Genomic DNA, 13597 nt, shown 5'->3' on the forward strand with positions numbered 1-13597 from the left:
AACAAAGAAATTGAAGTCTTTTGCCTGAATTTTACAACTTGAAACACAATCAGCTTCCTTTAATCTCAGAATCCAAGAGAACCAGCTAGGGTGGAGTAGGTAGTCCTGAACTTTGGAAGACCAGACCATCTAGCTCAGTGTGAAGTTTAAAAGCTTCTACATTTTTCAGGCATGGAGCCAAATCCACATGTGCAGAACTCGGAACTTCTCATGTCCTGAAAGTACTTACCGCCTTAGAGCACCCCCAGAAAATGGCATGAAAGCCCATCTCCACCTCCTTAGCACCAAATTCAGACAGGTGAGAACCAGTCAGCAGAAAAGCAGGCAGTTGTTCTTGTTTCGGAAGGCTGGTTTTGTTTGTCTATTTTAATTTACCTGTACTCCGGCAGAAGCATTCCAGCAAATTCTAGTTTGCTGACCAAATGCTCATCAGCTGGAAAATTTCCAAACTCAGCAGCTGCATGGCATGCTCTCTTCACAGCAATGAGGATGCCGCTTAAACGTGGAGTAGGAAAAGCATAAACAGCCTTCTCTAAACTAATAAACTAATTAAAAATTCCTGCTTAATCCTGCTACCTTTGAAAGGCAGAGTTGAGAGAGCAGTGAGCTTCATGAGAATTCTGCTCCACTGCTGTCAAAGTTTTATCCTAAAGCACTCACCTCTGGTCTCAGAACAGCCTTCCTGCAGGCCTGGCATATGGGACCACTCCGGGAAAAACTCAGGGGAAGTCGACGGGTTCGATTCTGGCAAGTTGGCTCCTCACATATTAACCAACCCTGCAGAAAGGGAGATCGTAAAAGAAAAGACATTTTTTACCATAAATTCAAGTTATAGCTTCTTTTTACCCCACCTAAACAATGAATCATACTCAAGGAAGGAAAAAAATCCCAACTTTAATATTATCTGTGAAGCTGATACTATAATATGTGTTGCTAAGATCAAAAAGTCAGGTATAAAGAGGTGAAGGTCCCTGTTTAACACAATCAATGGTGGAGAACAAAGCTGAAATCCTCGTGCTTTAAAACCCCACATTCTGCACACTGCAGTCATCCCTTTCTTGAACTATACTGAAATCTCTGCTCTTCTCCAGTTAGGACAATGTTAACATATAACAAAAATATTTTATACAACTATGTAGACCAGACAGCAAGACACCCCAGAGACCTGCAACAAATTAAATTTTAAAGTAAAGTGCCATTTCCTTGCTTGCACTTTAGAGGGGAAAAAAAGTTTTAACACTTAGGTTTTATGATGACAGCCAGAAGCTTTCTTTTCTATACATTTTTTTATAGGAAGCTATCGAGACTTCAATGTAAACTGACTCATTTAGGAAAAACAAACGTTTTGCTGAGTTAAAATGAAGTAAAATCTGAGCCCGTTTGCTCTACGGCAACTCAGGGAGACAATGCAGAAGGATTCTCTTAAGAGTATGAAAGAAAGAATACTTCTGGGACTGGTAAAGATATTACATCTTCTGTACCAGGTCCAGCAATAGCTTAAACCAATGCCACACTTCATCTCCAAAAAACACCAAGTACCTAAAGAATAGCATAAGAGAAAGCACACCGTGAAAGTTTTCCAGATTTTCTCAACTTTTGGGAATGGTCAAGGACCGCCTGAATCACTGTCTCTATATTCAGTGGTGATGGATGCATTCCTACCCCCATCCCAATGAACTTCAAGTGTTTTTCAAACCAATGTAAACTTCTAACATCTACAACTTCCTGCAGAACAACTACACATTGTATGAAAAAGTATCTTATTTTTCTTGAACACCACCCCCACCCCCCAAAGAATTATTTTTTAATGCCTTCTAGTTCTTGTATCAGGAGAGATTAGGAATAATCATTCTGCATTCACCTTTATCCATGCCACTCATGATTTTATAGACCTCCATCACATCAACTGCAATCAAACTCTTTTCCAAACCACAGTCCTAATTTGCTTCGTTGTTCTTTGCATGGTAACTACTCCACATCTTTGTTGCCCTTCTCTGAATCTCTTCCAGGTCCTTTTTGAAATGAGGGGGTGGGGGAAAATGGGACAAATGGGGAGGGAGATGAAACCAGTATTACACACTGTATTCAGGATGCTAGATTAACATGAGGTTATACAGAAACAAGATGGTATTTACCATCTTGTTCTCTGTTCCTTTCTTTCCTGAAGTTCTGTTTGCCTGGAGCACTACTGAGCACTGGAGTACTGAGCAGTCATTTCCAAAAAGATATTTATTATTATCCAAGAATTATAATTTTATTTCTTTAGTAGTCAACACACACATTGTATGCAAAATTAAGATTGGGGTTTTAGCATCTGCCTCACTTAACGTTACTTGGCAGAGGATTTAATCTTCCATTGTTAACTGACAAGTCAACTTGGTATCACAAGGTCTTTCTGCAACTCTTCTCAAACAACTCCTGCTTTTACCACCCCTGAGCAGCTCAGCACTGTCAAACTCTGCATTACACATTATCAGCTGTTGATGTCTCTGCTGGGAATAACGACTTTATTTTTGCCTGTTTCCAAAATTTGTTTCTGTTGCTCCTGCAAAGAAGTTGAATCTAACTATACCATGATTACTGGTACTTTGATAGAAATATTATGAACCAGAGGACAACTTAAAAAGTTGTTTGCTTCCCTTCTCACAGGCTTTTTAACAAGCTGTCTCAACATCACGCTCTGGCAATGACTTATACTTAATCTCCACGATGGCAACTCAGGTTTCCAATTATTACTGTGTTTCCTACCCTTCCAATTTCCACTACTGTCACTATCACCATCTTGGCTGGAAAGTCAATAACAGAAGTTTGCAACTATATACCTTCCCTGGATTTTATTTTCTGGAGATTCTGGTTTGCTGGCAAAGCAAATTTGTTAACAAGACACGACTTAAGTTTTCCTTCCTTACCAGCATGGCCAAACCTGAATCTGTGTTGTGTACTTCAGTAATCCAGCGTCCTGGATTCAGTATGATTATGTCAGCAGTGTAGCTTAAAGTTCAATATTTGAGTTACTTTTATTTCTAATGCTTTGGAACATGTGTGGAGGAACACATAAGCTTTAGTCTTCTATTTTCCAAAACCTTGTTAAAATGGGACTTGACTATGTCTACTCTTAAAAGTTTGATTTTATTTTTGGTTTTGTTTTGTTAGGGTTTTTGGGGGGTTTTTCCCCCCTGTCATTTACTGGAGTATGCAGAGATTTGTCTGCTTGTTTTTGCAGCTTGTTCTCTAAAGGATCACATATCCTGAACACTGTTCTTTCGTGTTTGTCAGCTTTATCCCTTTCTTCAACTTAAAAATATATTCTTCTACCATCTTTTCAAAAGTACTAGAAGTCCGATTCAATTTTTTTCTTTGGTTGTGTGGTTTTTTTTTTTTTTTTAAGAGAGGAAACCTCAAATCCTTTCCAAAAAACTTCATTTATTCCACAGACCTCTCTTCTTTCACTATTTCTCCAGCCATGTCACAGCCTCAGTATTATCCCACTGGGTGTCAAGCCCATCAAAACACTCCTGTTGCTCTTGCAGAGAGGAGCTTTTATGCCCACGTGGGCAGACCAGAAAAGCTTCATGGGGAATGTTACGTCAACAGCAAGGTATATAGCGCTGCCTAAGATGCGTCCCTAATGCAGAAATGGAAAGAGTCCACTGAGATATGCAGTTAGAGTTCATTTCACTCAGCTCTGGATATCATTAGAGCCACTGTGAGGGAAAATGCAAAAACATTTCTGGAAAGGATAATGAATTGTCACAGATCTTCCATTAAGTTAATTCTTAGAGACAAAGGCTATGCTCTGTGTGGAAAGCTGTTTATGCCATATTTGCTTATTACGTGGCATCTCTACCTTCCTATGAAACATCTGGTAGCAGTCTGACACAAACAGGACCTTAAAATACACAGCCAGGCAGGGGGAGGTGTGGAGGGAGGGTGTCCTCACCCATTCCAAACCCCTCCTCTTTAAGAGCATAATTGTTTCAGCTGTAACTATGAAAAGACACTGTGTGCACAAAGAGAACACTCATGACTCAAAACATATTAAATGACTGCATTTGAACTTTAAAACAATTTACTATACTAAAAAAACAAACCATGGAAACTGCCAGATAGTAAGGTATTTAGTTAGGGAATGCAAGTGCAACTGAAAAAACAAAGCCAGGAATGGGAGCAGCATCCCAACTTCAGCTGAGCAGGATACTCCAAAATAGATAACCACGACAATAAGGCATGGTAAAAGTAACAGTGCATTTTCTGCCACCTATTGGCATTTGTAGCTAACAATTAAGAAACAAAGGACTACACCACTTGCAAGGTACTGCTTATATTGACTTATAAGGGAATGCATAGATGGTCCACCCAAACTACCATTGAATAATGACATTTGAAGCAAGTTTCTTTATGCAATTGTTTCAGTCTAATGCAGTCACTGTTGAAAGCACTGGAAACATTGCTGGTCACAAAATACAGGTGAAAAGACTGAAAAATCCTGCTTAAACTAAACCCAATAGCTTAGGATAAAAATAAGCATTCAAATTCAACAGCTTACTATTATACTTGTTTTCAACTACTAAGAAATAAAAATCAAGACATAAAACATTCACTGAACAATACACTTCTCAATGAACTATATTTAAAAAAATAGAGATCAAAGTTGTTGCCTACAATAAAAAAAACCCCCAAACACGTCAGGTAGATCCTAAATAAATGTCCCTTCAATTCATACAGAAAACAGTTAATATCATTTGTACAGACTTCCTACCAGTTATAATTAACATTAAAGAGGCCTTTTCTTCTTTGTCACCTCTCTATTCAGGCCTTATTTGCGTTTGTTTGTACTTGCTATCTGTTAATCTCTCTTAACAAATGACAACAATAACTGTTGCTATTATGCATGGAAATTAAACATGTAGATACTGTGTGAAGGGAGCTATTTTTGAAAAAAGCAGTATCAGAAACATGTAGCCTTTTATGTCTCTTGTTTTGCTTTGATAATTAAGCCATAGCCTTGATGTGTTTTAAACAAAAAACTTTTCCATGGACATGCATGTTGCAATCAAATTCAATACATGCATTATGTTCTGATTCAACTTGTTGAAGTGCATTACTGTTAACCCTTATTTGATCCATGCCTGTTGTCTTTACTGACCAAACAAAACCAATCCTTCATTTCCCAGCAGCTATCACTGAGTCTGTAAATTAATTTGCAATAGATCAAACAAAATCATAATAGGAAACCCTCAGTTTTGTTCTACTTGGCATCTGCAACACTGTGGGAAATGAAATACAAGTTGATAGGAGGGAAAAAAAAAAGGCAACTAGCATTTCCAAACATTCTGTCTACAACTGCTTAGTTCCTTTTAAAATATAAAAAATGTATGTAAAAAAACCCACCCTGAAGTAAATGCACAATATAAAAGAAAATCCCTGAAGAGTACTATGTCCACAAACTGTAGCTAATGGGGAGAAATTTGCAAGTCAAAAGTAATTTTCTTTCTTTGTAAGTCTGTTCTTGAGAATTAGCCTCTCACACTCTAGTGATCAACAAGCATTATAAATATTACCCCAAAATACAGAGGCAAGTGGTTTTGGAACAGCCTTTCAAACAGAAGTTGCAGGAGTCAACAACATACATTTGTTGAGCTTTATCTTAATAGTTTTTACAAATTACATTTCACAATGTAGCTTGGTTGCCTGCTACAGTAGAGGACTAGATGTGCTTCTCTAGGACACTTCAGTTCAGTATCTAAGTTTCTGCCTTCAGACAGCCTGGATGCTGAGGGACTACAATGCTTTAAAAGTTCACAGGGAATGAAAAAAATGCGGTAGTAAAAAGAAGAAAGCTGCAAGCACTGAAAATTATTCAGAGGTCACTATCAATCACTTTGGAGTTGAATTTAAAATCTAATGAGTGTAATGCTTGCTTCTCTACAATCTTACTCTCTATTGAAAACAACGTTACTGTGGATTTATGAAAATGGGATCTTGGTGGATGACGTCCAGTCTCTAGATGTCTGGGATACCTAACCTCAAGCACATCGGATCCAAAATCCATGGCCTCCTCACTGCAGAGCTGAACTTTTCACCTTAAATCATCACGCCACACCAGAAGGGAAGTGTAGGAACACAACCTGGACATGCTTTCCTAGTCAACCAGCATAAGCTTGCTGTTCATGTCACTGATCAGCAAATCAACTTCTGGAAGGCTGAATGTGAGAGAACACAATGAAAATTTTCTGAATCAAGCATCACTGTGAGTTACTAATGAAGCCACTCTAGCTTCAAACTGACCTCTCCTTTCAGACTACTCTTACAAAAGCATCTTATTTCCACTAATTCCAAGGCCAGAAGCTTCAAACTCTCTTTTCCTGCCAGTGCCCTTATCATGGATAGCACTGCCTAACAGGGGAAATCTGGTTGAAGTGGCTTTAAATGCCCTGGAAGGATGAGGTTCCACCAATACTGCATTACTGGGTAAACTATCAAATCTACTGATGCCCCCAGGCAATGTTAAGAGATAGATGTTTTTATGAAATATTTCATATGAAGTTTGTCGTGACAATAGCAGACTTGACTCAGTGACCTGAAAGCTATCGGTTCCACTTGCAATAACCTGTTCTACATCCCAGGTGTCTTCTCCTGTTCCGCCTGTCTGTGTCTTCTATAAACATCTGAATGTTTGGGGAAGCAGACAGACAAATGTTTTTTAGTAGTATACAGTATCTCACGAATTAGAACTTGAGCCAAAACCTCCATTTGCACATGCTTTGGCAAGTGCTTTCATTGTTAATAGTAGCTACATCTTTTAAGAACTACATCACGATTTTACACTTGAAACACCAAAGGTGGTATCAATATCCACTTAAAGATGAGCTACTGCTGTGAAGTCAGGGAAGTTTTTCTGCTGTGTACCAGAAACCAAATTACTGTTAAGTAATTTCAATTTCCAACCTGCTTTTTTGCCTGTTCAGAACAAATAAATACTCTAGTCGCTGACTCAATCTAAAGCACTTGCACTGTATTGGTGAGATCTCAGCAGCGATGAAAACTGAATGACAGTCTGAGAACTAGTGTCATGCACTGGAATTTCAGTAGACAACACAAATTTGAGTGACACCTACCTGCCACTGCTACAATCCCAAGAAGAAATCCCCTCAGGTCAGGAATGCTATTCTAAATAGCAAAACAAGATTTCACATGGGAAACTTGACCCACTTGGCAATGTGACGTCCAGCATAACTCAGGTTCCTCAGGCAACATCTCAGTTTTTCATGGGGAAACGTACCTGGTAAAAACCTCAGAAGATCTCTCTTATAAAGAAACCAATTATACTGCTTCTAGATACAAAAAGGTATAGACTCATTCAATTTTTGAAAGGGTTTCTCAGGACGGAGAACTCAATGAGGAAAGGCTAGGATCTGCAAGAAAAGTAACGCTTTGTGGTACTCTGGTGCTTGCCTGCTTCATGTACTTTCTCTAGCTGCTTCCAGCTAGCTGCTTCATCCCAATTGTCCTTCCAGAGCAAGTACAAAGACACATCAGAGAGTTGCTTGATCAATCTTATGGATGTAGTAATTTATCAGAGAGACTAGCGAAGGAGACTCAGTGGAGAACACTTTGATCAGGAGGGCTCCACACAGGTGATACCTTAAAATACCTGACTCCATCAAGTCTACATGTCTCCTAGACAGCCTGAGCAGAGATGGCCAGTCCTCTGGAACTTATAGCTACTAATACAAATAACCTGGAGATTGAATTATCTGAACTTATAAAAGACTAGATCAACATATGAAAGGAACACCTCATGTTGTCTAAGAACCTACTTCTTGGTGACTCATCCTGTTTGGGCAGGGGAAAGTAAAGACAAGTGAATTCCTAGTCAAGGTGAAATTTGAAGATAAACTTGTCAAAGAAATTCGAGGGAAGCCAAAAATAATATCCTGTCACAGAACAGCATCATATACGGAAAATTCTTCCTTCCTTCCTTCCTCACCCCCCAGCAAAATGACCGCCATCAGAAATGAAGCCTTTATAAAATCATGCAACTGCCAAACTCTGAGGAAACAGACATTTTTTTTTAGCTCTATAAAAGACTACTACCAGAAGTTAACTCTGGAAATAGAAGGTGGACCTGTAGCTTCACAGGTGGAACATCTTATCTATTTTGACATTTTTCCTGTCAATGATGACCTCCTTCATAAGGAATGAGCAGGCACACTCTATTGACAAGAATCAGGCAAACCAACCCTAAAAACCAGAGTGATGGAGTTAGAAGCAATCGGTGATGCAGAATTCTGGGTCAGCAACTTTTTCAGGATCCTGCAAGGCTTGATATTCCACAAGCACACCAGATATCAAGCACTAGTAAAAAAAATAAAAATCTGTGAGACCATGAGAAGGATCTCATTTTATGTTTGAAGGAAATCTAGGGGACCTGCAAAGCGTCTTTAATAAGTGGGTTCGGACACATTTAGATCTTAAAGTAGTATATGGATAGATATTATTATTGATATTGTCTAAAGAAGAGCAACAAAGCTGGTGAAGGCTCTAGAATACAAATCTTATGAGGAACGGCTGAGGGAACTGGGGGTGTTTAGCCTGGAGAAAAGGAGGCTGAGGGGAGACCTTACCGTTCTCTACAACTACCTGAAAGGAGGTTGTAGCCAGGTGGGGGCTGGTCTCTTCTCCCAAGTAACAAGTGATAGGACAAGAGGAAATGGCCTCAAGTCGCGCCAGGGGAGGCATAGATTGGATATTAGGAAAAACTTCTTCACCGAAAGGGTTGTCACGCACTGGAACAGGCTGCCCAGGGAAGTGGTTGAGTCACCATCCTCAAAGGTATTTAAAAGATGTGTACATGTGGCGGTACTTAGAAACATGGTTTAGCAGTGGACTTGGCAGCATTAGGTTTACGGTTGGACTCGATGATCTTAAAGGTCTTTTCCAACCTAAATGATTCTATGATTCTATATACTAGTCATTCCAACCTTCTTTTCCACTTTGCCAAAATTTTAACAAGAAATTACAGGAAAAGCTCTATCCACTTCTTTAATATGTTACTACAAAGAGATCAAATTGTACTAAGTCAGAAGCCCTAATGTCAGGTTCAAGAGATCCCTTACTAGAGAAAAGATATGTCTGAATTTCATCCCAGAATTTAACAGTGTCAAAGAATTTAACAATGAAGAGTGTGTGCAAGTTCTGTTGAACTGCCAGGCATAACTGAAACTCTTAAGTAAAAAATCTCTTAAAACTAAGTTATCTAACATATTTATACTAAAATCTAACAAATAAAACAACGATGATCTTTGAGGATGTCTTGTTTTAAGGCTTTATACTGCTGTCCTCACTGTAACATTTAATCACCTCCCAATAATAAATTCCTTTGATATTTTCACAGACTCTTCAAATAAATTATTTTATACAAGGAGATGGGTCAAGAGTCTATTATTGATGCTGGCTGACTAGAGCTTTTGTCTTTTTCAGTGGGATAGATACAGTGTTAAACATATTACCAAGCTTGTTCTAGCCAAAAGGAAGGATATTGCAGCATATGCTTAGAATGGTCAAGAACCTTAGGTTTGCATAAATTCCTTTACAGATTTATTCTACAGCTTGAATCCTTTACCTGGGGAATGCTTATTCCATGTTCTCTGGTATTTTGTTAGGTGTTGTGGACATTTGGCTTTAAATTCCAAGAAGCAAAGCAAATAGTTTTAGTAACTATGATAGTATCAGTGACAGAAATTTGTTCCTGAAATTTATACATAAAGCTAACTATAGTGCACTAAGAGACCTGATCATAGATCCAACGTAGTATATGACTATTTGGATCACAAGTAAAGATAAGGAACTATTTTATCAACTCACTCTTGGCCATTGACTTCACATTCATTTCTCTTTTTCTGTACAATAAATATTGTTGCTAGTTCCTCATCCAGAAAAAATAGGTTACATTTCCCAGTGTGAGTATTTTTAGAGTCTGATGCTACCTGATCATCCAATTTAGGAAAAAAGTAAACAGGGACCATGGCATTTCACACTCCATTTCATGCTGCCTCACTTCAATGGAAGTTGAAGATATGATTTCAATTTCTTTTCGAAGCACTTCCCTATTTTCAGAGTGTCTTGAGTTTTGGCCTATATAACTGATCTGAATTCAGCTGTGAGACGGAGGGGATAAAAACCTCTCATAAAGAAAGGAACTTCCTTTCCTGGATGGTTCCTTCTGTGCCTCTTGAATTCAGCTTTATCCAGGCTGATTAATGGATAGATGTGATCTTTCAGGAAAGATAAAAAACTGCCAAAGAATAGTAACAAGGAGATACGAATTGCTTTTGAAAGTGTACTACTTGAGAGCAGTGCAGATCCTGGAGATGGCTGGTTATATATCCAATATTATTATCACAGGAACCACATTAAAGGTTGTTATCAAATTGAAGCGTCTTAGCCAACAACTTCCTAGTGGAAGGCAAATGACCACTTTACCATCCAATGAGACAGTATTGCTGGTAAAAGAGAAGGATACCCTCTCCAAAATAATACCTACTGAAACCTCCTGTTCTCAGAGACACTTGTATCTGTTGTCTCAGTTCCCCACTGGAAAGTTGTGAGCCCAAACTGACTCAAAGGCAAGTGGGGTCAATGGGAACCACACCTTTGAAGGACTGGATTGTGAAGGTCCAAAGCAACTAGACAAACAGTAATTGAGGGCAATGTAGCTACACTAACTTGCTACCTTAATGAAAGCATGAGAGAGGAAATAAATACTATCTGAGTTTCTCAGAAGAACACAGAGCCCTTCTATCTTAAAAAAACCAATGATACTAGAATGACAGAAGCACTGATGTGGGTTTCACGCAGCCATTACAAAAACTGAAGCTCACCATTTGCACCCGACTGCTCTGATCCAACCCACCCAAAAACCCAAACCTAGTTCCCTTTGGATATTATGAAAAATTGACATAAACTTGAGAGGATTTAGCCTACAACAAAATTCTGTCCCATAAGCATACCTTTTTAGGAGTTCTTTCAGTACTTGCATACCTCCAGGTCCTATCAGAAATGCATGACTCTTGTGATGCGAAGTCAGCCACAAAATATCATATGCCTATTTACAGGCTATTGAAAGATAAAAGTTTGTAGATTTTCTAGAATGGTATTTTGTGATTTGGATACTCCAAAATAATAGAACTTGAATTGCTTTCTAATCCAGAACGGGAAAAAAAAATTTGAAATAAACCACCCAAGACTTAAAGAAAACTTCGTTAATCTCTAGAAAATATTACTCTCGGCAGTATCTGTCATATCAGTTTGACCATTAAAAGTCTCAGGAGAAAAAAAAAAATCAAAACAGGAGATAACGGAAGAAGCAAGAAATTCATCGTACACACCCAAAAAAGATCCCAAATGCTCAAGCTAATGTAAAAAAATGTTTTAAACAAAATTATCAAACAAGACAAAAGTGAAAAACATCTTGTAGGTCAATGTAAGAGTTTTACATGTTATTAAAAATTGATTTTTTTAAAAAAGACATCTTTAAACGTACAGTCATATGTCATTTCATACAAGTTATTTGAAACTTATTGATCTCATTTGTGCAAAGACCAGGCTCTGTCATCAGCCTGCTGAAAGGATAATAGAGCACTCCAAACCTTTATGATAGGTTTGATGCAAACAGTGGCCCTCATTTAAACACATGTAATAGCACCACAAGTGGACAAATTCCAACCTTAACAGCTGTACATTATAAACTAAATTAGCAAGTATGTTCTGCTTTATTTCACATCAAAGCCAATACCTTGGTCGTCTTATCTTCAGTAAAATAAGGTTCCAGGCACCAAAATATGGGCCCCAAAACATTAAACAGTAGAGCACGAGTGTTCATAGTCTAACATAGCTCTCAGAAAGACAGCCAGCAATTACCAACAATTTCATTTTACTTAAGACAATCTAAACCCAGCTAGCAAGCAAGCCATTGGGAGAAGGCATACTTAAAGACTACATATGGAAAACTACCCTGAGAAAAGGATAAGTGAGAGGTATCTTACATATTTCTGTATGGAGAGCTAAAACCTCTAGAAGGATATTCAAGTCCATTCTGCAAAATATTCTCCCTATTCATACAACTCAAAAGCAAGCCACATTCTTAGGCTATAACAGGTCACAACTAAGTACAGTACCTTGCTTCAGAAAAAAAAATTGCTTTGTCTGTCAACTGTCAAGAAAGCACAAAGAGGTCACACAGCCCATCCATGTATTGCTTGTTACAGAATCTAGCAACAGACGAACAGTAAGAACCGAAGATTTCTTAAAATCTGTGTCTCTACTTTGGTTAGAAAGCTAAAAACACTCTACTTCCCTCCACTTCTTCCACAATTCTGTCCTCTTCCCTCTCCCCTCAAATATTTGTACAGTGCTTGAATTTTTTCCTCTGTTATAGACTTGTCTTACAGGAAGTTCAATACGACATTAGGTGTAATAGGGAACAGACAGGTTTTACTCATGTGCACGGCAATAACAGTAAGGTTTGTCAACTGGAGTATACATTTCAAGTTGGTAAAGAGACAAAAAGATTTTTATGTGAAACATTTATCTTTGCAATATGGTTATGAACATCTCTAAATACTGAAGGAGTTAATACAGTTCCGAAAACTTTAAAAATGATAATGCACATAAATACATAGATACGTATGTAAATAAAAACTCATAGAGGAGTTTAGAGGAGCTCAACAGAGTGAAAGGTAATGGCAGAGAAAGCGGTCTCAATGGTCTGGTCACCTTAAACTAGAAAAGTTTAAAGCGTCACTAAGCAGTGTTTGTTCATTTAAGTTTAATTATTTTCTCCTTGAGAATGGCACTAATGAAACTGAATATCTTTCATGGTTTCGAAGAGCAGTCTGAATGGTCTGTAAACAGGACTGGGGGCAGACAAGAGAACTGGCTGAGCCGGGGGGTTGCTAGGTGATGCAGAATGTAAACCCACAAACTTGTTCAGGTTTACTTTGCTTTCATGCTGCTCTCACACAGGCTCTCCAAAGTTTTAAGAATTAATTTCCAGGTAGCTATTTAAAAACAAAAAGCAGAATAATTAAAAAAGAAACCCCCTTAATCCTCTTCACCTCCTTCCTTACACACACACACACCCCCCCAAAGAGGAAAAAATAAGAAAGAGGAAAGGAAATTCACAGCATCGAAGTGCAGGAAATCCATCACAGTGTTTTGCATACGATGATGAAAAGGGGACCATTCCCTCTATATATTTGTATGTAATTGTTGAGGACTGGTGATTATGAAGAACTTTTAATCTTTTCAGATTAATTTTTACTTTTGTAAATGTAAATAAAAAAGATTTCTGGAACAATACGTTGGCCCTGTAAAGTACTTAAACTGCAAATAAAGTCATATTTACTAATATTTCCACTGCAGATTACAAAAGCAAACTTTTCAGTATAGCCATGTGTTTCTACCCCCATCCTTTTCAGAGCTGTGGTTATTTTTATATATTTTTTTCTAAAGTATCTGATCAGAGATTGTCCGGTAAGAGCACTTTATTAGATCATCAGTCAGAGGGTTTTACAAGCACCAAGAGCTATGGGCT

At 38.1% G+C, this 13597-nt stretch overlaps 1 protein-coding gene across 4 annotated transcripts in view; it reads right to left on the reverse strand.

The window, feature by feature from the left end:
- Positions 1–13597, reverse strand: part of POLA1 (DNA polymerase alpha 1, catalytic subunit) — a 208126-nt gene that overhangs the window by 67456 nt on the left and 127073 nt on the right. For all 4 annotated transcript variants that reach the window (XM_054808263.1, XM_054808237.1, XM_054808245.1 and 1 more), the window contains one exon: positions 661–777. In XM_054808263.1, the coding sequence (XP_054664238.1) occupies positions 661–777 (117 nt within the window). The remainder of the gene's footprint in view (positions 1–660; positions 778–13597) is intronic.

The sequence above is a fragment of the Grus americana genome, chromosome 1 (assembly GCF_028858705.1).
Source record: "Grus americana isolate bGruAme1 chromosome 1, bGruAme1.mat, whole genome shotgun sequence".
Classification (NCBI taxonomy): Eukaryota; Metazoa; Chordata; class Aves; order Gruiformes; family Gruidae; genus Grus; species Grus americana.